At 47.9% G+C, this 24,519-nt stretch overlaps 1 protein-coding gene across 4 annotated transcripts in view; it reads left to right on the forward strand.

Annotated features, from left to right (window-relative positions):
• Positions 1–24,519, forward strand: part of LOC125751297 (synaptotagmin-7-like) — a 95,422-nt gene that overhangs the window by 31,257 nt on the left and 39,646 nt on the right. Inside the window, exons 2-5 of one of the 4 annotated variants that reach the window (XM_049029936.1) lie at positions 109–212; positions 12,223–12,302; positions 14,497–14,631; positions 21,480–21,833. In XM_049029936.1, the coding sequence (XP_048885893.1) occupies positions 109–212; positions 12,223–12,302; positions 14,497–14,631; positions 21,480–21,833 (673 nt within the window). Of the gene's footprint in view, positions 1–108; positions 213–12,222; positions 12,303–12,322; positions 14,632–21,479; positions 21,834–24,519 lie in introns of those variants that run through there. The other 3 variants (XM_049029937.1, XM_049029939.1, XM_049029938.1) reach the window with 3 other exon arrangements.

Genomic DNA, 24,519 nt, shown 5'->3' on the forward strand with positions numbered 1-24,519 from the left:
GCACTTTGACATCATATTCAGCACAGAAACTGCAGAACATGGGGACAGTGTACACAGCACAGTGACAGTGTATACAATGACACAGAACGTCTCTGTCCTTCTCCCCAGGCTCTGTGTCCCTCAGCGTGTTCTTGGTGTCACTGGCGTTCACCGTGTGCGCCGTGTGGCTGGTGGCGCTGTGTGGAGTCTGCGGTTGGTGCCAACGCAAGCTGGTGAGTCACATACACACACACACACACACACACACACGCACGTACACGCACTCTTGCGCACGCGCACAGCCTGGGCTGGGGTGCAGACGCTCCTTTCCTACTTGCGTCACTAAAGCCCCTGCTCTTTGGGTTACAGCGGGACACGCAGATTGCCGTTCTGCCTCAACTTACGCCACTTCTGGGCTCCACATCATCACCTGAAAACGCCCACTATATGTATTCTCGGCTGACTGTCAAACCTCTAGCGTTTTAAACTGCAGTCCCAAATTGCCGTACTCAAATGCATAAATGTGCACTTATATTAAGTGAGATCGCTACCCACCCCTTTCCCTCCCACAATCGGTTGGCACTATAGAAATGTAAACAGTAGTTTAACTGAGGTAGAAATACTCACTGGGGATTTCATGAAACCACTACTGTATCCATTATCCCAACGTCAGGACTGGGAAAAAAAGGAGAAAGTGTTTCCTTAATTATTAAAATATCGAAACAGAAAAACACATTTCAGTAGGTTTCCCCTTTAAGTATCACTAGCAGATGTTGATATTTCTCCATCTTGTCAATGTCAACAGAAAGGCCATTTTACCATGAATGCTCTTCTTCTGTTACAAATAGATACCTTCCCCCCACCTCACCCCCCCCCTTCATCTAAATCAGATACCCAAGAAAATGTGATCTTGTCAGGTGGGACGTGACATAAACCAAAGTCCACCCCCCTACACACGCACACACACACACACAGCACCAGGGGGATTCGTGGGTGCCTCTTGCACAGTCTGAGGTCCCAGATGCAAGGTCTCCACTGAGGGAGATGGGGGCGGGAGAGTTCCAGCCTCCCCCCGTAGGCGCGCACTCATTACAGGGTATGAAATGTGATTGATTAGTGGGCGCCGGGCGTTCATTATCCCGGGGAAGGGGGTGCACCTCCGCTCCAGTCATTCGCTCCGTTTCGCGAGCGCTCCTAGTTAATTGAGCGCTGAGTCATCTGGCTGCGCGAGAAACTCGAGGGGTTCCGTGCCCGCTGGCGGGGCACCCCCCCCGCCCCCAGGAGCTGTATGCAGGTGGGTCCCAAGTCAATGTCGGTGTGGGGGGTCTGAACGGCAGGCGTTTGGAATGGACCTGGAAGCCACATGAGCTTCTGAAGGTGACTTAGATGTGAAACGGGAAGAGAGATACCGGGCACCACCCACATTAATGGTGTCGTGCCAGTTTTGCTTGTGTCACAACTTATACAACATGTTTTATGTTACTTTTTTTTTTTTTTAGAAACTGGAAAAAGCAGTTGTTTACGTTCTGATGAAAAGAAGCTAAAATGGTCTTTTAAAAACGATGTGTCATTTCCTTAGTGTCAGAATTATATTTTAAGTTTTGCGGGTGGACTTGAACAGGCCTAGGCATGTAGCCGTGTTGATTTAATGCTTGCTGGGTGATTGAGTAACACCCACAGATGTGGCCGCATACATATGTGTGCACGAGACATGCTCACACAAAGTCATAGGCAAGACATACAAGAGGCCAGCCATTGATTAGGAGACTCCCCTCTTAATTAATGGCTGACCTCTGAGCCCATAAGTCAACTGCTCTAAGGAGCCAAGTGCTGCAGTTCGATGCAGCAGAGGAGTGGAGATGGGAGCTGAGTGCAACTCCAGACATGCACCACCAGGGGGCGGTCAAATAGGTCAGAGGGATGGGTACATTAGCACCTGTACGCTGTCATGCTAACTGCAGCATTAGTGCTTATTTTGCAGCAGAAGTACATAGACACTAATACCCTGAACAATGAGCTTTTATATGCACATGGCTGATGCAGTGTCCCTGAATGACAGTTTTACCTGCACAGACACAAAAGCTAATGCCTTCCGTTAGCTCACTGCAGAATCCAAGAAAAAAAGCAAACGATACTGACGCAAATTGGTCGTCACCTGTGAACCAAATCTGTTTTCGACTCAGCATGAAGTTTCAAAGGCACATCTGTTCCTGCGACATTTCTACGCTTTGACCCGGCGGGCCCCGGATCCTTGCTTTACTGGCATACACTGTAATCGGATGTGCTGGCCGTGACCTAGCGGCATGCTAGGATGGTGCAGCCGTGCCATCAGCCGGACATTAGCTATGTGCTAGCTATGCAGCAGCAATTTCCGTAACAAGCCGGGGCACTTTAACGCCCATTTGCAGGGGTGTGGAGATGTTTGTGTTGATGCCGGCGTCCAGTGGGGGGGGGGGGGGGGGGGGGGTGTCCGGAAACAGGTGGAGCTGGTGGGCAGAGAGACAGGGTGTGGCGGATGCTGGCGGGGTACACGTTAGCCATCTTCCCTGACTGTATGTTTGGAATGTTGCAGGAGAGGCGGGGCCACTGGGAGTGGGACAGAAGCAGAGCACTTCCAGGTCAAAGGTGCAGCTCGTTTTAACCTTGCAACTGTCCATGCAGCACGGGGAGAATATGCCACACCATTACTGCACTCTGGGTACTGCATGACCCAACACTGCATGGCTACTAGCTGGACCCCCCCCCCCCCTCCCCTGTCCTCAGCATGCTCTCACGGTGACCGTCCTGGTGAACCACGCTGAAGATGCCAGTCGGGTTCATGGCCTCGGCCGTTCGGCCTCCTGTTCTGCACCTCTGACGTTCTCGAGCAGTCTGATCATATCCAGGTCCCTCATTTAATGACAGCAGGCCAGCTTACGATCAAATGCACCTTTGTGTTTGTTCTTCCAGACGTTCTCATTTTATCCCTGACTTCAGCCACCGGCTATTATGTTGTACAAGTCGGTATTTAGGCTCAGCTGTATGTCCGACAGCCTGGGGTCTGCATGAAGGCTGCTCCAGCACCCCCTCCTCGCACTAACAAATCAGCTGGCGGCAGCGCAGGAACAGTGGTGCACACATGCCCCCCCGGGGGGGACTCGATGACGCTGCATGCTGCGAGCAGCCAAAATTAAAACCCGCCGCCAAATATCCCTCCCCGGGTGGAACGAAGTGGGCTTTTCTTTTTTTTTCTGCTGCTGGGAACTGGCAAATGACACAGTCCCGATCAGAGGAGGCCCCGTCTGATCTGTAGGACTGTGGTGCACGTGTGGACACCTCCTTCACTCACTTAATAATGATGCAGGGGGAAATGCTGCAAGCTCAGGTCGAGCGAAAAAGGCATGGGTATGTCGCGGAGGGATTGCTGCATTTACTATAAATGTCTGAACTTTCACTTAACAAGGCTTTTTCTTCTTAACTGCGCGGGGCAGTGAGTCACCCCTGAGGTAAGAGCAGAGTCTGCGTGTTCCTCACAAAAGCTTGTAGCGCCGCTCTCGCCGCACGTGCTCTTTGTGAGCATAAGTACCTGAGCGCGGCACTGATCCGAAGCAGCCATGGAGCGCGGTGGCAGCAGGTGCAGGGCTGTGTCAGCGGGCAGGGCGCCTCCGGAGAGGATGAGACAGGGTGGGATGGGAGCGCAGCGCCAGTTTCTCACGGCTAATAAAAGGCCCACACGGTTATTCTTCCAGTATTTGCCGCATGCATACTGTAACTTCAGCGTCTTCTTGCTCCTCTTCCTGACCCTCCCTGTCTTCCCGTTCTCCATGGCAACATGCTGGTTCTGCATCTTCAGAATGAGATCCGATCAGCATAAACAGAGCTAAACAACATATGCTTACACTGGGATACCTACACAGGTTGCCCCTGCGTGCAGCCAGGTGAGGGGAAGCAGAGAAGCCTGCAACATTCCTGCGGTGTACACATTCAACTAGCCAGGAAGCCCTTCACACGATACATGCCACAAATATAATTTACCATATAAATGATGCAATTACATGAACTTTGAGCAAGCTATGATTTTACCAAGAACATCTATACACAGTTTGAATTATTCTGTATAATTCTGTATAAATATTATAATGGATCAATGCGCACCCTTGTCGAGTGTGTTGGGGTAACTTTATTGTGAAAGGTGTGAAATATAAATTGCATTGAAAAATAAGTTGAACTGGAGTTGCCAAATTGTGTGTTGGTGTGTGTTATTTTCTGCGTTGTGGTTCCAGACTCTGAATAAGACAAAATGGATATATATGTACGCACCGATCAACCATAACATTAAAAACACTGACAGGTGAAGAGCAAATGACGTTGATTATCTTGTTAAAATGGCATTTGTCATGGGTGCCATTATATATTAAGCAAACGACAAGCGTAAGGATCGAATTTGACAAATACCAATTTGTGATGGCTAGACAGTTGGGTCAGAGCATCTCTAAAATGGCAGGTCTTGTGGGGTCTTCCCAGTATGCAGTAAAGAGTACTTGGTCCTGGGAAGGCCAACTGCTGAACTGGTGACGGGGTCATGGGTGCCTAAGACTCACTGATGCGTGTGGGGAGCAAAGGCTAGTCCTTCTGGTCCGATCCCAAAGGACACCTGCTACAGGAGAGCTTGTGTGATGCTCCGGGCAATGTTCTGCTGGGGAACCTTGGGTCATGTGGATGTTGCTTTGACACGTACCACCAACCTAAACATTATTGCAGACCAAGTACCCCATTCATGACAACTGTATGTCTTGATGGCAATGAACACTTTCAGCAGGATAATGAGCCCTGCCACACTTGCAAAAAATTGTTCAAGAATGGTTTGAGGAACATGAAAAGATTTCAAGGTGTTGACTTGGCCTCCAGATTCCTTAGATCTTAATCCATCTGTGGAATGTGCTGTACAAACAAGTGCAATCTATGGAGGCCCCACTTAAAGGATCTACTGTTAACATCTTGGTGGCAGATATAACAGGACACCTTCAGAGCTCTTGTGGAGTCCATGCAAAGAGGGGTCAGAGCTGTTTTGGTGGCACGTGGGGGAACGACACAATATTAGGCAGGTGGTTTCATACATGCATCTTCCATCTTCATGCCATGGGGTGGGAGTAAGCCTGACTTCCCGTCTAAGCACTCTGGCTGTAATTGAACGCGAATGAAGAGAGGAACTGAGGTTATGTAAACAGCTCATTTGGAGCTTCTAGTTTGCCCAGAGAAGCACACATGTCTACGCGGCTCGCTGAGATCACGCCACTCCTGACGATGATTCATTTATTAATATCCTGGCCGTCCTCCGTGATTGCCTGTGGCTCGTGGAGCTTTCTGCCCGTTTGTCAACTGATACATTTGGTCATGTGTGTAAATGGCCTGGCTCTCAAGGTACTTATCACAGCATATGATATCTGGCTTAAGCAGCCTGCTTAGTGCTGCTATTTTAGATGAGACAGAAATTCGCAGCTTCATACGTCAAACAAGTCATTGGTTTTGCTATCTTTCATATGGGCTGGAGTGTACTTTTGCCCACTGGAGCCTGCATTTTTTCCGTTATACATGCTGCATGTGTAGCTGGTTTACATCTCATACACACACCACGTTTATTCACTGCAACCTACAATTTTACTGTCATACACAGTGTGTGTTTGGTCACTGTACACTGCTGTTTCATGTTTTACAGACACATGGCGTTTAGTCACTGCAACCTGCAGTTTTACTGTTATATATACTGCATGTTGGATCACCGTATACGCTGTTTTACATCTTATGCACACACAGTGTTTAATCATTGCAACCTACAACTTTACTGTCATATACACTGTGTGTTTGGTCACTGTACATTGCTGTTTCATGTCGTACATACACATTGTGTTTAGTCACTGCAACCTGCAGTTTTACTATTATACATGCTGCGTGTTTGATCACCGTATACTGCTGTTTTACATCTTACACACATACCGTGTTTAATCACTTGCAGCCTGCAGTTTTACTGTTATACACTCAGTGTGCTGTAAACTCCCACATAAACATTAATTTAGATTAGTCCTGCCGTGCAAACCTCATTCTGCAGTGATATGTGGAAAATATTTAGTCCGTTTTCAGAGGATAAAAAGCACATTTAATCCATAATTGACCATTACTTACGTCTCTAGGGCAGACAGCTTACTATATATGAGAATCGACTTCTGCCAGGAGATCATTCTTCGCTTGTGAAGCGAACTGATTCTGAATAGACTTTTGACTTCTATGCAGTATTTCTAGTGATTATAACATTTTGTAAAGAACCATTATTAAAGGAGTTAACAGTATTTTTTAGAAAAGCCCTACAAATAAATAAAAATGATCCCAGGGGCGCTCTGAGTGCTCTGAAGTGACCACATGTCCTTCGCGATGTCTTGTGCAGAACGTTTGTTTACTGCTCCTCTTATCTGCCGGGTCTGATTCTGGACTTGGTCTGACTCTGTGTTGCATCCAGACACAGGTGTCATCCATAAGACACTTTGTCTGGCATAAAGTAGCCTTTTATGGTTATAGAACCAACAATGGTAGTACTAAGTATTGAACCTTTAGCATGAATTTCATTTTCATTTTGAAGAAATGAATTGTAAATAATGATAAATAGTATGACTATGTAGACTGTGGTGATGAGTATGACAGTTAAAGGAGCCAGATTTATTATTATTATTATTATTATTATTATTATTATTATTTCATATTGCATTGTGATATCTGCACAGGGTTCTTCCTCTGAGCATCCTGCCTGGTGGCTCTCTGGGGGAATTAGGCAGGATGTCCGTGCACGGCTGACAGAAGCGGCTTATTATTAAGGTGTGGTCATCTCCGACGGGCCTGGCGACCTTCCCCCGGCCGTGGCGGGAGATCCCCGCGCGGAGCCACAGCGCTTGCCACTGCTCGGGCCACAGCACCGTCACTCCTAATGAAGCCGGTTGATGATTTTAATGAAGCACACTTACCTAATTAGTCAGCGAGCGGGGTAACATTGGGAGAAGATGAGGGGCTCGATGCCCGCTAATTCTCTGGTTCAAACAAACACAGCTGTCCCAGGCACACTCTCCTAGCGCCCCCTGTCAGTCTTTCCACTCTTCTACTACTATTAACCGTCTCTCATTATTTTCCTTGTCCTCTCACGGCCTCTCTGTGCATTCTGTTTCCTTTTCGGTGTCCTTGTCCATTCTTTTCTCTGCGCATCCCCACCTCCTCTGTCCTTCTCTGTCCATTTTCTTTGCAGTGGTTGCCTTAGCAAAAGCAATGGCCACGGATCTCCTTTGTCCCAAGACTGTCTTCAACGACTGAAAATCCATTTCGCAGCCTTAGCATTCATTATGAGTGCATCTCCATCCTGGATGTGGTCCATTTTTCTCCTTAGTTTATTCGGAGATTATCCCACCCCACCTGATGCCAGAAAAAAAAATCTCCTTTCTGTGCTGGACCTGGTACACCTACAGTGCTATCTCTGTGCGTAATACGCCCAGTGGGGTGTCAATCTGGCACTGTGACTGTTAGACCTTATTTTAGGTTGATTACACAGAACTGTTTTTGACTGCAAAGACAAGGAGGAGAGTGTTCCCTGACAGGACCCCTGGTGGCCGGATCTATCCAATTCCTGATCAACACGTTCCAGAAAATACGATAATAATGCTATAACGGCCAGCCGACGTTTGTAGCAGGTAGCAGCCAAGAAGTGTGTTGCTAAACAGTAATGGATTCATAAAATACATTAGGAATATGGTAAAAAATACACATGAAAGTTGTCTCTAAGGGTGAGGGTATTACATTCTGTGTGCATCGTTAGACTTTTAGTGACCTTAGCCTCTCCTCCAGCTGCTAGGTTAAAACAGCGGATTGCAACTCCTGTCTGACGGCCATTCGGCTCCAGTTAAGCTGCATTTAGATTATGTGTTGCGTACTGTGAATCGGAAGCAGCCTGATAAAGTTTGTTTGTAGATTATCTCACAGACACCCAGGATGCTTTGGGCTTTTATTCACAGGACCCACAATCTCTTTCAGGAGGCTCCCAGCCTCTCAGACTGGCATCGGTACAGTTCATTGTCCAGCATCCAGCCTGTCCTCTCTCTGTCTGTCTGTCTCGGTGTGGCATCAGTAGGGTGTCCAACCCCCAGCCTGTCCTCTCTCTGTCTATCTCATAGTTGGATGAGCAGGTTGTCCAGCATCCAGCCTGTCCTCTCTCTGTCTGTCTCATAGGTGGACCAGTAGGTTGTCCAGCACCCAGCCTGTCATCTCTCCACCTGTCTCGGTGTGGCATCAGCAGGTTGTCCAGTGCCCAGTCTGTCCTCCTTTCGTCTTGTGTCTGTGTGTCACTGGCCTACTGTACGAGAGACCATAACAAAGCAGTTTGTGACTTTCACTAACAGAGCTTGTTGCTCCCTGGTGAGGGAGTGTGAGCCGTTAGTTTTCTGCCTCCCGCATGTCTCCCTTTGCCGGCTTGTCCTTCTGCCACTCTAAGCTGTCTGAGATGCTGCTTGTCTCCCTGCATCTGTTTCTCCTTCTGTCCCTCCCCCAGCTCCTCGCTCCCTTGGCCAGCCTGCCGCTCCTGTTTCACACGCAAAAGTGAGAATTCTGGCCTCAACAGAGTGAAAACTCCACTAAACTTTAGATCCCTGATCTATTTTTATTCCCTGCAAATGATCCCTTAACCCTGAATGTCGAATCATGAATGCAATTAAAAATATATGTGAATTCTCTAGTGAAAACCCAACATTTATTACTTCCACAGATTTTCCTTCTGATGCAATTATCAACAATTTAAAAAAAAAATAGAAAACTAATAGGCTTTTGCGGCAAAGTGTGGCTTAAGCAAAGGTATAAATGCTCGCCGAAAGATGCCTGGACAGAAAATATAGAAAAGTATGGATCTTTGTGGTTGTACTGAAGATGGCCATTAGTAGGTGTAACTGGAGCTGGGGTATAGGATGCAAGGCACAAAGGAAAGTCTGGACAGGGAACAGGGGTCTCTGCTGGGAACTTTTTATCTGGACATCAGACCTCAATGACAACTAGGGAATTGAGCAAATTGAGCCAAATTCCAGCAGAGCCTCTGTAAAGCCCTTGCTGATGCCTAGAATACACACTCACACACAGCCACTGTCTCCTTCAGCCTGTCATGTTTATTTTCGTAGCTTCCTCTTACTATTTCCTTTTCTGTGTATTCCTATTTTAATCTCCAATTCCGCCACCACCCATCCTTGCCCCATCTCCTTTTCCCAGCCTGCCATCCACCTAAAGATTTTATGGTGGTGTTAAATGATAGATGAGGCTTACTTGATAGCTTGTTCTTGTCTGTCAGAAATCAAGTCTGTTCTGTCTGGTTGAGAACCACAGGGAGTCGGTGTGATGTGCGCGCGTCCGGGTGGGTGACTACATATGGGCCGGCGTCTCTTCTTCTCTATTTGGGGAAGCGTGCGTCTCGTTGAACGAGATGCCTTCAGCTTGTATGTGGTGAGCTGCTGGAGGAGCAGGAGTGCATTTCCTGCCCTGGAATATCACTCAAGCAGCATAGCTGCGCAGTACAGTGCACACCTCCTGTTCACCTCTGTTAGGACTTGGTTTTGGCCAATTAAATTATGATGATTGAGTCAAAGTGCCTGTCCCAAAGTATGCTTTTTCACTGCCCACCTGGAAGACTGGAAATACGTGCTCTCCATTTATCCATCCATCTTCTAACTACTTGTCCAGTGAAATGTCACAGAGAGCGTGAAGCTTATTTCAGAACGCACAGGGCCCATGGCAGGGGACATGGTGGGTGGGATGCCTGTTTGTCATGAGGCGTGCACAAACCCACACAATTTAGAGACTGGAATTAGCATAAGAAAATTAGGGCACCCCCCAGGAAATCAGCACAATACACAGACATAGAGGGCAGGGATTCAGACCTCCAACCCAGGAGGCGTGCGGCAACACTGCTACACCCTGAACCACCCATACTGTACTTTAAACTGATACCAAATTGTTGGTAATATAAGTGCATCAGATATTGTAATAAGAGCAGGGGTGGAATTTGGGGCGGGGTGCAGAGGGGCCCTCTACTTTCATTCATTCATTTGCAACAAAACATATAGACTGAATTTCTAATTCAAACCATTTAGTAATAATATACCACAGTGGTACCTTAGTTCTCGAGCTCATTTGAACTCGAATTTATTAAAAGTCCATGTCCGCGGACTAAATACAGAAGACTAATGACAACAACCAGAAACAGCTGATGACATGGGGATTCCACACGGGGTTAACGAGGGGGTGTGGCACATGGAAGGAGCGGACGATCGGGGCAGGACAGGGGTAGTGTTGGGGTACATTATCGTTTTGGAAGCCATTAAGAAAAAAAATGCTCTTTGTGTTTTATCCTATTCATTTTGTGTTTAAATGCTAAAACAAACATATTTATGTATAATTTTTTGGGGCCGGGAACCAATTAATTGGTTTTCCATTATTTCTTATGGGGAAAATTCGATCAGAACTCTAACTTAGGATTCAAACCCGAGTTATGAACGGATTAAGTTCGAGTTCTGAGGTACCACTGTTTACCTTAAATTTAGCCAGTCGATCCGCTGGTGCGATACCCCCCTCCCCACAATCGGGTTACCGACAGCACTCCTGCCCCCACCTTGATCGGTAAGTTTTACTGCTAGCACCTCCTGCTTTCATTAGCATTCTATTGATGTTCTCTCATATTATTTAATTCTTTCTAGTTTCTGTTTTGGGTCCAAAAAAAAAATAGCTCAAATGCCCCTCTAAGGGGGCCCCCAATCCATGTGAACCTTCAGATCCCCAGAGAAGCTAATTCACCCCTGAATATGAGCATGTAACCTAAAGGTACTGAACCTGAATTATTCCAATATCCAGCTGTATAAATGGCAAAAAATTGCAAGTCACTAAATATATAAGTGTCAGCTAAGCAATATGGCTGTTAAAAACCACGCTGTGTTCCCTGCTATCCAACGGTGCTTCTAATTGCGGGTGCTTTCAAATTTTATTTGAAAGTAATCAGTTGCTGTAGGAAATTCATGACCTCACATCCTGTGACTGCCCTTTCCTTTAGCTTCACTCCTGTGTGTCTTAATGAGAAATTTCTCACCTTCCACTGCCAGAGGCAGCACAGTGTCTTTCAGATTGCTCCGCCTAAATTGGTGACACCGACAGCTGGGCGTGTCTATGCAAATGATAGGGGCGTACTTATGGTAATTGCAGCCAGCTGATTGGCAGCCCACTCTGAAGGAGCTATGTAAATGCAGTCAGCTCTTACTTCCTGGAAGGTTGTGCTGCATGCTGGTTTTGGTCCAAAACTGGGCTTTCAAGCACCTAATTGATCAAATTATTTACTTGATTTGATGTAAGTGCTCTTGGCGAGGCCATCAATGCGGTGATCGTTTGTAAGCTGGACGCTCCACTTGTAGGATGCAGCGAGGTGTGAAAAGATGGGCTGCCGGGGGGGTCCATGTGGAAAAAGGGGGGCGGACCAACAGCTGAAGCGGAACTGCAGGGGCTGGCGGGGGCCCTCCTCACTTTTGACCACAGGCTTGTAACCTGTGGGTCAGTGGTTCCCAATCCGGTCCTCAGGGACCTACAGCCAGTTCATGTTTTTGCTCCCTCTGTGCTCCCTGTCAAACACTCCACATTTTTGTTCCCTCCCAGCTCCCAGCTGGGAGCAAAAACATGGACTGTCTGTGCGTCCCTGAGGACCTGATTGGGAAACACTGCTGTAAGTGTCGCTCAAAGTGTAGGAGGGGCCCACAAATTACTTAATGCAAACTGGGTAGGTGAAACACTCTCCTCTAAATGGCTTTAGATAAAAGCATCAGATAGGCAGATAGGCACAAATGTAAGAAGTGTATCACAGACATGCTCACTCTCCCAGGGCAATTGTTCAGTGCTGTATAAACAGCCCAGGTGGAAGGAAGAAGGGAGCGACTGTCATTTCAGGGCTCTTCCGTAATTAAGCGAAGGAAATGTGTTGCATTTTCACTTCACTGCACTGAACAAACTGAAGCTCCTCTGTCGAGTGCGCTTTCCCCGAGGATGTATTGGGGCTGGACGACCCCTAGCATCTCCTGGCAGACAGGGCGTGAAGTCTGCTTCTGAATGCCCATTAAGGGTGTGGTTAGGGAGGCCCTACTCCCTCTGCTCTCTCCTGGGTGTGTATTATGGTCTAACAGCTTGCCCTACGTCTCCCCACGCTGTCTTATCTTGCAGGGGAAGAGGAACAAGCCCGGGGTGGAGGCTGCAGGAACACCAGACTCAGCACGCGGCCGGGGGGAGAAGAAAGCCATCAAGTAGGTGCTCAGGGTGGGGGGGGGTGGGAAGTCGTAACTATACCTCAGCGTCCAGACGAACGGAATCCACTGAAACTTATACAGGACATGAAAACGCCACACTGGGCTCTGGTGCACGCCCGGCTCAGTCTATAGCAGCTTTAGCTTGGCTTTGGTCACCTTAGCAAGGCTGTGAGGTCCAGGTCTAGGGACTCTGGGCCGGAGAAAGCTGAGCAGAAATCCAGGACAGCAGAAGAGATCTCCTTCTCGTCATATCAGCTGATGGTCTTCCAAAATCTGTGTACACTATCTATGAAAATCACGCACAATCGCACACCCACCCAGGAAAATGCAGAGCAGCAGTAATCCTTTAACATCAGTATTTTACATTCTTTGTTCCAGCTGATACGACGTTTGTTGAACATCACTGCTGAATTTTCATGCAAACACAACTTCTGAATTCCCCCAGCAGAGGATATTTCAGAAAGTAATATGCAGTCCTGAAGCATCTCCTAGATCACCCTGACCTTTGTGTGGAGAGAGAGAGCTTGGTGTGCATGAGAGCGCCCAGCTGGCGTGCTGAGTCTGGTGCGGCTTGTAGCTTTGCTGGTGGTGTGTTTGTGGTGGACATCAGCCCAGGGCACCAAGGGCCGGTGGCAGGAGGTCGGAAGGGCCAACTTCCAGCCCCTCATCACTGTCCTGCTCGAAAGTCACAGAAGAAAACCTGGATCAAACAGCCACCACGGGCTCCATGCTGTACATGCACAGCTAATGATTGGTAGTCTACCGATTTAATGGAGGCAGCATGTGGCACACCAGGGACTCAGGTGTGGAAAGGTGTGCGCTCAGTGCTTTTAAGAATGAGAGGGCGTGCATGAGCGTTCACGCGTGCCAGAAATTGTAGGGTGATAGATAGGGGCAGAAGGCAGGAGCGACTTGGATAAGGGAAGGACATCGATTGATAGCAGGTCCCCGCTGTCCAGATGGAGGCGTGACCACAGTGTATGCCAGGACGCAGGCAGCTGTTGCCAATTTAGGAGTGCTACGCGACATCCACACGCATTCCCTTTCTGCACCCTGGCTGCAGGTCAACGCCATCCATGACTCCCCCCAGGAGGGGGTAGGAGAGATGAGGTCCTCTCTGCCTCCGCATGGGCATGCCACCCCCCCAAAAACAAAGCAGATCATTCACCAACATTACAAAAAAGAAATTAAAAGATACAACACACTGACAACTTTAAATAAAATATTGCGATTAGTATTTAGTTATATTTAGCAGCCAGAACTACTCAGGGAATATGTACATTAATTACCGCCCTAGATGAATATGTTGGACAATTTGCTGAAATGGACGGTAAGGTATTCAGGAGGTAACGTCATCCAAGGAACGTTATCTCTGAGATGCAAACCCAGCACCTAGAGATTTGTATTTTGACGAACAGTGAAATGTGTGAATTGCTGGGATGAAGGTTGGTGCTGTACTGTTTGTGTTCTTGTCAGTAAAACAGCCTTGGGTGTCCTTCAGTTTCTTTAATCTTTTTTTCACCTCGGATATGCAGTATTGAAATTCCCTTTCCTTAATGGGCCTCTATGTGGTGCTGAAGCAGCGGGCCTAGTGCCGGTCACCCTGTGTTTGGTTCACATGACTTCCTATGTAATAACGCCTTTACACTTTCTTCTGCCTTGTACAGTCTGTTGCTGGGTTGACCTGGCGTTCTTTCATTACAGTGTGCTGCAGATCTGTACTGGGGCTTCTATCGCAACCATAAAGTCCCTCCTCTCTCTGTTCCCAGCCGAGACTCAAGCAGCGAACCCAAATTGTGTTTTAGAGCCTTTCACTCTTACTTTTGTTCTCTAACCTTTTCACCACCGTTTTGTCTCTTTCTCAGAACAGCGCTGCATTACTGAAGGGGAAAAAATGGTGTTCTTGGTCTTGATTCAAAGTATATAACTTTATTTGCCTTTATTCCTCTCCAAACTGCCCCTGACACATCAGTCCCAATAAACAACCATTTTTGTCCTCAGGCGCTCCACATAAACACATCTCGACTACATGGACCTTTACGATTAGAAGACCACACCCACCACTGTTTTCCAGACACTCCCATTTTCCCTATAATCTGAAGCACTCACTTCTGAAGCTTCAGAAGCCCCTCCCACGCGCTCAGCTGTGATTGGTTGTTTTTCTCTGACCTGTCTCTCTCTCTGGCCACAGTGATCTAGACAGAGACTTTTGGAATAACAATGACAGCAGCACAGTGCAGCAGAAATGGAGCTCCTATCCACCCAAGGAGTTCGTACTAAACATTTCTCCCTATGCCCCTTATGGAGATCCTCGCCTCACGCTCAAGTGAGTCTCGGTCGCGGCTGGTAAGAGACCTCTCTCTGTGCAGGGCTGTAAAGAAAGGGGGCCTCCCTCTCCCTGTCTCCTCTGTGTGACCCCCCCATGCCATCAACATGCATCCACTAATACAACCTCGCAAAAGGTGCCTCACCGCTTAGAGAAACATGCATATGAATGTGCATATGATATGCACTCCCCACCATGCTTTGCTCAGAAAAAGCAAGTCTAGCCTTGTTGATTATTTATATAGTCGTTTTGTTTGACGTCTTTTGCACAATTAATGTGTATGTGACCTTCATGCTACGCTCTGCTATGGTAACACTTCCTGTGGTTTAGCTTTAACACGATCTCATGCATAAAAATTACGTAAAGGTGCAGTTTTATGCATCATTAAAGGGCAGCAGGCACGCTGCACTGTGCTTATGGATCATGGTTGTAAAATGTCCAACCCTGCATGTCCGAAATTTAAATAGCCAACTCTGAAGCACATGTGAATACAGTGGTGTGCCTCTGTTGAACAACATAATTGACTCTCTTTATGTTCCACCTTCCTTTATAAAAAATGCACAATGGCATTGAGCTCAAGATGAAAAAGCTGTAGACCCTATAAAAGCAGTAGAAGTCACTGAGTTTTCGTACTCTTCCTGATACTGCAGTCCTCATTGTTTCTCATATAGACAGGACTCCTCATTTGTAGACCACAGTAGTGTAGACACACACCCCTTACAGAGGCAGTGCCCTCAAGCTGGAGGTCCGTTCTCCCTCACTCACCCCGCCTCAATAATTTATGGTCAGTTCCGTACACGTGTCACAACAAGGAAACACACACACACGCATAAAAAAATGCCCCCATTCCCTACAGCCCTGCCAGTCTCACTGACCCCTAACCTCTAAACTTTTACCTCCAGCCCATGGGGTGTAACCATGGAGACGGGCAACCCTCGTATCCACCAGCTCGAAAAACCCTCATACACTCCATTTCTCCACGGCACCAAGCTACACATTAGGGACTTGATCCCCCCCCAGTGCACTCCCTCCTCCTGCTTAAGCTGCCCCCTCAATGTCGTCCATGGAGGGTTGACCGTTGGATTTGGGCATGGCGTCGCTCCTTCTCTTTGGCTGTGTGTTATAGTATGCCCTGTGCTGGATTTGATTTGCCTCTCACGTCCCCTTCCCTTCCAACTCACCTGTCCCCTCCCAAGCTTTCGACTAGGCTGCCTGTCCCTCTCGGCATCAGTTGCACCAGTCAATACTGGTTGGAGCTCTCAAGATAAGAGAACCTTGCCTTTTTTTAATCCAGAGATGTTTCCTCACTGCTTTATGCTCCTAATATGCTATGATTTGCTGAGGAAACCCAACCATCTCTTCCTGGTGATGCTGTAGTGAGGAGAGGTTTAGAATTGGCGTTCTAGTTAAGCTCTCCAATGTGCTCATGCTATTGATTGGCTGGATTAGATCAACACACGCATGAAATGTTCGTAGATGTTCGAAAGGAAGTTGGGGACCTCTTGGATTAACATGGCAAGGAGGTATCTCCTAGGATCTGTGTATGAGAGCGTCAGATGATAGCTGCAGATCTTCACATAATCCAACTGGAGACTCATACACTGGGTTCAACAAAGACTATGTAGACCATATAATTAATGCTACTTCTTAATTCGATCCCTTCCTTGATTCTAATATGTGTCTCATTGCATCAAGGTTTCTCCAGATTGATTATCAGAGTAAAGTATTTGCGGTCCTTTTCCTGATGCCAAGAAAGCATATTCCTGGATAGTACTGCTGGTACGCACCAGGTGTGTGCGTGACCCCGAGGTTAACGTGAGCCTGAGGTGTCTAACCTATCCGCTTGTGAGTGGCCATTCACACTGCCCCCCCTCACCTCGGTAGGCCTTGGAGCGATGGAGCTCAGCTTGAGATTAGGATGGGATCTGCAGCTGTCCATCTGAGGAGTGACCTTATCTCTTTTATGACTGTTCTTGTGCCGGTCGGTGTGGTTGGTGCGAAGCACAGGTAAAAAGGCCACTCTGCAGGCCTGGGCTACGTGGGAGTGGGATGTTGACTCGGGATGTTGACTTGCGCTATCGCGTTCACTGGTGTGCAAAGCTGTGGGCCGACTTCCTTCTTCCATACACAAACACAGAAAGGTTTTGTGCCTCATTACACCTGACTGTAAGGCCCAGAAGAGTACACAGGATTGCCAGAGCCATCAGTCAATGTTAGCAACACAGCACCATTACCACAAATGACACATACATGATTTTGTAAGGTAACATTGATAAGAAGAAGTATAGATTCCTGATTATATTAAACGCAGTTGAGGTGTGGTGTCATGTTTCTTTGCTGAACTTTGTACATGGTTCAGAGTTACATTTTCAGAATAAGTAGCTATAGCACATTGCTAGTCACGCATAGCATCTTGTTCAGATAACACTTCTTGGTCAGGTGCAGCAATTGAAGTGTCCTCTGGCTCACTGGGTCATGTGACCATTTCCCCTTTGCAATGTGAGCATAGACACCAAAAGCAAACTTCTCCAACAAATCCCAGTCCGCCCTCCCACTTGATCAGGCACTGTGAGCCCCTGCACCGCCATTCCACATGACCGCTGCTCCTGCCAACCAGAAAGCTGTAGGCTGCTGGTTACGCCCCCTGCCTCCTTCCCTGCTTCTTTCTGTGGATCATCATGGGCTGTTTTACTGCACTGACCGCTCTGCCCCTGTCCATCTCTCCTTCTGTCCCTCCCTTTCCTCCTGCTCCTCCTCCTCCCCTCTCTCTCGCTCCCAGCGGGGCTGTACCGGGGGGCCAGAGGGGGGCGGCAGGTGGGGGCGGGGATGGGGGGGGTCCCTGTCGCAGCGACAGCGTCAAGAGTATGGTCACGGGGGGCAGCAAAGCTGGGAGGTGGCAGGCCGTCCAGAGCCACATGCAGTCGGGCGTCCTGAGGCCCAGCAAGTGAGTGAGGGGGTCCTGGGGATGCCACAGCGGGTCGTGGTGGGGTCTGTGGGTGGTCTGTGGGGGGACTACGGGGGTGTTGCTTGTATATGCCGTGTAAAAGCAGTTTACTATGGGCTGGCTGAATATGCTGGGCTTAGAACAGAAGGGCATGCTGCATGACCGTGTTTATAACATATAAAGCAATGCCCCTCCCCCAAAATCTACCCGTGTATGTCCATATGAAAGCTGGGCATACAGCTTGGCATCCATCGACCTCCGTGGCTTAAAAGCAGATACACACACACACACACACACACACTGTGATAACCTGAGGACGGAACTACACAGATACTTCTATATCCACGCGGGGACTCAAATGTGCTTAAATTACAAAGAACACATTGTCCAGGTCTTTGTGCTCCTTTAACGTTTAGAACTAAGAACTCCCCGCAATGCTGCATCATTTAAAAACAGCCAGACCGTGCATAAGATAAGCTGAGTTTTCCCACTGAAAGGGCATGAACATTTTTGTTTAATACAAATGTAAAGATGTATTATGCAACAATTATGTCCCTTGTGGCAACAAAGAGAATTACAAGGCAGTATAAAATAATGTCCTTACAGAGCAGGGCCTTGTCGATTATGTTATGCGGAGGGCCAAATCCAAACTTCACCATGTCAGCAGGTTTGATTATTTTCATGTCCCATGAAAGCAACACTAGAAGATTAAAGTTACACTAGAAGGCATTTTTTTGAGAGGCTTGTTCGTGTTTCATGTAATTGTATGTGCAATTTATGGAACTTCAACATTAATGATTGGGCCAGTAAAAATAGTTCTGTGGGCAGATCTGCATACCAGTTTTTAGCAGGTCTGCTTTAGAGCGTAGAGGACTGCAGGTTCAGCAGATAGCCTTGTGTTTGGTAACTACTTCCTCTGCATTCTGGGAAAATAAATTATAAAACAAAACTTCTTCTCATGAAGAATGGAATCTCTCCCTCTCTTTGGGGTTATTATTTTAGACCTAAAATGTGGCCCACAATTTCTGACTGCGATTTCGGTCACTGGTCCTGGGAACACTATCGGGACGTCATTACTCACATACTGTACGAGGACCTGCAAAATATTGCACACACACAATACGGTCAGCTGAACATCACCCTGAAAAATTTCCAGCAGGTCAGAAATGTTTATTGTGGCTCTTGATATGCACAGGATTTTCTTAACATTATCAAGGTTTTTCGGTACCTTGTTTTGCAGCCCGTTTTTACAGGCGTTAATAATATAATAACGTATTATTATTATTATTATTATTATTATTACCACTGCTAGGGCTGTGACACCTCGACAGAAGACTTGCTGGCATCAAAGGTGCTGTGTACTCAATGACTTTCATCTCCTTTGTAACTAATGATAAAATAATTACATTCTCTTTGGCTAAGAGAATAACATATTAACTAATTATATTTACAGTTGGCCACAGCATTTGGGCATGAGCTATGGGGAGTCAAAGCTAGTGTGCTAGCAAGCTTGTCGGTAGATGGGGAGGTCAACAGCATCTGATTTTAACATTTATAGCTAAGAATAAAAATCAATTAATGGAATAAAAGCTGGCATCAGTACGCTTATGTGTTTCCTGCAGTCTTTGTAATTATAGGCTATTAAATACCCGTGCTGACATGTTTAAAGGTTTGGTTTACTGGTGATGTGCCATGCTATTCTGAATTAATAGTGGAAAGTGTAAAAATATCCAAACATGCAGATTGCGTCTCCCTGCTGTGTCCCCCATAGAGGGCAAAAAAGGGCATCCAGAGGGGGCATGGTGTTTGTGAATACGTCGTGGTTCATCATAGCCACATGATCAAAAATGGCCAATGACGTGTTAAAGCCCAAAGCAGCAGACGAAGCAGAAGTGAGGCAGTTACCACAGCTTTTCACTCCCTTTGTTTAACGCCTCTGTTTCACACCTCAAGTCTGTGACCCCCCCCCATCTCTCCCCACTTTCTCCCCCCTCTTTGCTACTTCACCCCTCCTCTTTCTCTCCTCCTCTCATCTATCACTCTGTATCCCCCCCCCCCCAGTCTATAATTGGATTCTATTTTCAGGCTGCTATAAGTGTCCCTGTCTCCTGTGTGTGTCTCACGCCTGGCTCTCTCTCTCTCACTTTCACTCTCCGTGTCTCAGCTCTTAACTCCATTTCCCTCCAGTTCCTCCTCTTCCCGGTCCACGTCTCCTTCCTTGCGCACATCACCTGCTCTTCCCGGTCCACATCTCCTCCCTTGCTCCCATCACTGTCGCCGCAAGCCTTCTCACCGGGAGGAATACCCAGCCTCTGGCACAGTGTTGACTGGACTCTTGGGAAACATAACAGGGGCACAGGAAGCTCAACTCTAAGAGGGCGCAGGATGTGGCAGGCAGCGAGATGGCAGAGTAGATCATGACCTGCTGACTGGAGAACCTGGAAAAGTTACATAAGTCCGCACTGGCTGTCCTCATTTTGAGTCCTCACTGGGAAATAGCTCAGCATATTTGAAACACAAGTAAACAGCCAAACAAGCTCCAAGCAGACGTTCAGAACTGAACCACTAAACTGGAGCTTGAACTAATTAGGACGAGCGTTTGAAGGAGAGGCAGAAAGTGAGGTGAGGAACGTCTGCTCAGAGAGGGATAAAGTACAGAGGGAGTATGGGAAATGAGGGCGTGGAACCGGAGGACTGGGTAGAGGCGGGGTAGAAACTGGTTGGCTGGTCCATGTTCTCTAGAGAACAATCGAGTATTTAAAAAGGAGGAAGAGGAGGCGTGCACACACACAAGCACACACACACACACGGCAGCGGGAGGAATGAGGAATAAGTAGAGAGCAAAGAGCACGAGCGCAGAAGACATGGGCATTTCGCCGCAGACACAGGGCTCCGCGCATAGAAGGCCGAGCGCCAGCCGCGGGCCGCAGCACGCAACCCGGGCTCTGCAGACGCCACGGTCCATGCAGCCGAGGACCCCGCAGTCACGGACGACGCAGCCGAGGGCGACGCCGCCACCACGTGCCGCACAGATGCACTCCGGTCACACGCACGCTGCGCAGACACGCTCCAGTCACACGCACGCTGCGCAGACGCGTTCGGCCCACGGCCCGCACCGGCACAGCACGCAGTCCATGCAGACAGGCTTGCGGCGGCTGTCCAACACTCATGCGCATTCTGCGCAGACACAGCCGATGCAGAGCTGCTCGCGGAGGCTGTCCAACACCCATGCTGTTCAGCACGCCGCGCAGACTGGCTGTAACTTCTACTGCTACTTGTGCTACGGCTGCTACTGCTGCTGCCTCACGCTTCTCTCTGTCTCTCTCCTCCTCCTCCTCTCCCCCGCTCCACCCTCCCCTCCATCACTGGGCCTCCCTCCATCATCCTCCCCTTCCATTGCTGCGTCTTCCTCTTCCTCCAACTCTCTGTCTTCCTCACGCTCCATCCCTGCGTCTTCCTCTCCCTCCGTCCCTGCATCCTCTTCTCCCTCTGTTTCTCACTCCACACCTCCATCACCATCTTCCCCCATCCCGCCATCTTCCTCGCCTCCTGTGCTTCCTCCTCCCTCCATCTCTCCTGACCTCCCTCCTGCGTTCCACCCTTTCCCTTTCTTCAATCTGGTCTGCCCCTCCACCCCACCTTCCCTGCATTTATCTCTCCCCCTCCCTCCTTCCTCACCTTCACACCCCCTCCTCTGCATGCCTTGCTCCGACTCCCCCTCCCACACACCTGTTCATCCTTCCTCCTCATGCACAAACCTCCTGTGCCACCCCACCATCCCTGGCCCCGCCCCCCGCCGCTTCCCCTTGGTTCCCCCGTCCCTCCTCCTGCTCCCCCGGCCCTCCCCCTGTCACCGGCGGTCTGCCCGCCGCTCGCTCCCCTTCCTGCTCCTCTGCCCGCCCAGCTTAGGGGACCCCTCCCTGTCATCGGCCTCCACCCTGGAGCACATCCCGTCGTCAGCGGCGGCACGGCCACGCACGCTGGTGCGCCAGCAGAGCCTCCAGCAGCCGCTCACGCACCCACCCCCGCCGAGCCTCAATGACCTGCCCCCCACCTCGCAAAGCCTGGGCCAGCTACACACAGGTCAGCCTGGCGGAGGCCTGCGGGGAGGACCCCGGGGCGTGCGGGGCAGCCCGGCCGGCGGGGGCTCCTCACGATATAGGGGGACTGGAGGGGGGCGCTCACGATCCAACCCGGGCAGCTGGGACCACATGATGGGACAGATCCGGAACAGGGGCCTGGATGTCAAGTCTTTCCTGTAAGTCTTTGCCTTTCTTAGGCTCAGCTGTCCATTTTCTGTCCTGTTCTCCCACCTGACCGTGCTGTCATGGATTCCTTGTGCTGTCCACCACACCGTCCCGTTTATTATACCAAACCAGTCGTACTTTCGTCCCGCTGTCTGTCCCACCATCAGCCGATGTGCCCGCTATGCCTTTCTGTTCAGCGTCTCGCTGGCCGTTCCCCATCATATTTCGCTTGCCCCCCGGCATAACCGACACACTGCCCATTCGTTTGCACGCAGCACTCGTGAACGAACAATTGGCTCGGATCAGCAGCTCAGTTACGCCGCTACTGGCCAAAACAATTGAACCGGGGGAAGTGAAGTCGCGAGGAGCCGGTTGCGTGAGTGCGCTCGGTGTGAGTGGCTGGGCAGAGTTGCTACAGAAAACCTGGCAGGACAAAAGCACAGCAGATTCTTGGAGATCGCACCAAGAATTACTTGCAAATAACAAATAAATTAGATACAAATGAAGAAAACATTGAGGCGTTCTTCATTATGTAGCCTAGCCACATAGTTCAGATTTGCAAAACAGCAGAATAACTTAGTAAGCATTTTGGTAGCTTTCTGAATGGGGGAAGAAATGTGTTCCTTAAGAGTGCTGTTATCTGTAATGCACAGCGATTATAATTATAACCTGTCGTTATGAGAAAGACGCTTATAGCTCACACGAATAACCCACATTAAGAAGACTTTTTAATAGTATTTCCAGCAGAAGCTTGTTTTCCAAAGTGACTTACAGTAAACACCTGGATATACAGCTGGATATATTTTATCGAAGCAGACGGGTAGTTCCTCCACCAGGGCGCAACCTTTCCTGGAATGTAGACCTGAACCTTGCACATTTAAGGCCACATCCAACACTTCTTGCTCCTGCTTTTGTTTTCTGCCTTTGCCAAATTGCTACTGGCACACGCCCTGATGCTGCATTTGAGGGAGCGTTCCTGCTATTTGTCGTCTTTTACTGTCTTTTACTTATATTCTCATAAGTTGCTTCCCAGTCATGCCAGACCCAAACAAGATGGTTTAGTATGGATGCCTTTGCATCCTCTTTTATACGTTCTATTTTATGTTTTATAGTGGGATATGGTGAATCTGTTTATTCCACCTGCCTGATTCTTTATGTCACTTGAATGAAAACTGCTCCTCTATCCTTCATAATTTTGTTCTTTTTGTTTGTCCTATAAGTCATTTGTGTGCTTTGGAGTGCTTACGCTTTATCACCTCTGTTGTTTCTTGTTTTTGGTCCCTTTGTCAAAAAATTGCATGTATCTACTGAGATCTGCTGGTCAGTGATCGCTGACTCCACTGATATCATTCATCATTAAAACTGTGATGCTTCCAGATTTCTTCAGCATCACACCAAAAGCACTCTAAACAACCTTCAACAACAATAAAATAAGCAATTATCTTTAAGTGTGAAAAAAGATTTACCACTTTCTGCATACATTTGCTTCTATGGCAAAAGGCCAATCCTGTATGAGAGCAGAATTTTAAGCATTGCACTCTCATAAGCTAAAAAAACGTCTGAAACCGTGCCGTTTTCCTGGAAGCTGCTGTAGTGTAGATTGAATTTCTTTATTCTTTGTCTGTCTATCATATCACCTATGTTGGAGATCATATGAAGATTGTAAAAGAGTGCATGTGTATGTGGGTGTGTAAGCCACATATATTAGTTTAGATGTGTCTGGGTACTTATACAGTAAAACCTCTGATTCGTTCCGGAAACGTACTTGTAATCCAAAGCACTCGTATATCAAAGCGAATTTTCCCATTGAAAACAATGAAAACTCAGATGATTCGTTCCACAACCCAAAAATATTCATTAAAAAATTATTAATACAAAATATTAAGTAAAAATACATAAAACAAATTAACCTGCACTTTACCTTTCGTGGAAATGTGGACATTGCATTGTCGTTAAACAGATGTGTCGTTTGCACTGCTGCACCCTTATTCAGGGGGTGCTTTTCTACTAAATTTTGACTATACGAGTGAGGCACGCCGACTGAACCCGAGCATGGGAGTCGATTACCCACAATCCCGCAGTGAGAGAGAGAGAAGAACCATTGGCTCAGTGAGAAGGGTCCAGCTGCAGACGCCTGTAGAGTGGAGCTCAACCCAAAATACATCACCTCCACAGGAAACGCATGACCTCAACTCTGTGTTACAGAGAATAAACCCTAACCCTAACCTTAACCCTAACCCTAACTTGAGCTCCACTTTACGTCCTTGAAGATCACGTGTTTCTTGTGGAGGTGACTTATTTTGGGTAGAGCTCCTCTCTATAGGCGTCTGCAACTAGACCCTCTTGGGCTCACTTGTGATTACGTAACACTCGGCAGACAAAGCGTATACTACTTGTACTGCAAAACCTTGCTCGTTTATCAAGTTAAAATTTATTTTTAATTATTGCTTGTCTTGCAAAACACTCGCAAAGCAAGTTACTCCCAATTCGAGGTTTGACTGTACATGTATTGAGTATAATTATGGCTCATATACAGAGTAAAGATTGTGGATAAATATGCTTCCTTTCGTACGAGTGTGTATCTCAGTGAAAAATAATCAGCAAGGATTTATTATTTGTTGATCCAAAGCACTTTCATTTGCATAGTGATTTGGCACATTACAGCTGACAATCAGCAAACGAAATACCACATGGTGT

This window comes from Brienomyrus brachyistius, chromosome 11 (assembly GCF_023856365.1).
Source record: "Brienomyrus brachyistius isolate T26 chromosome 11, BBRACH_0.4, whole genome shotgun sequence".
Lineage (NCBI taxonomy): Eukaryota > Metazoa > Chordata > Actinopteri > Osteoglossiformes > Mormyridae > Brienomyrus > Brienomyrus brachyistius.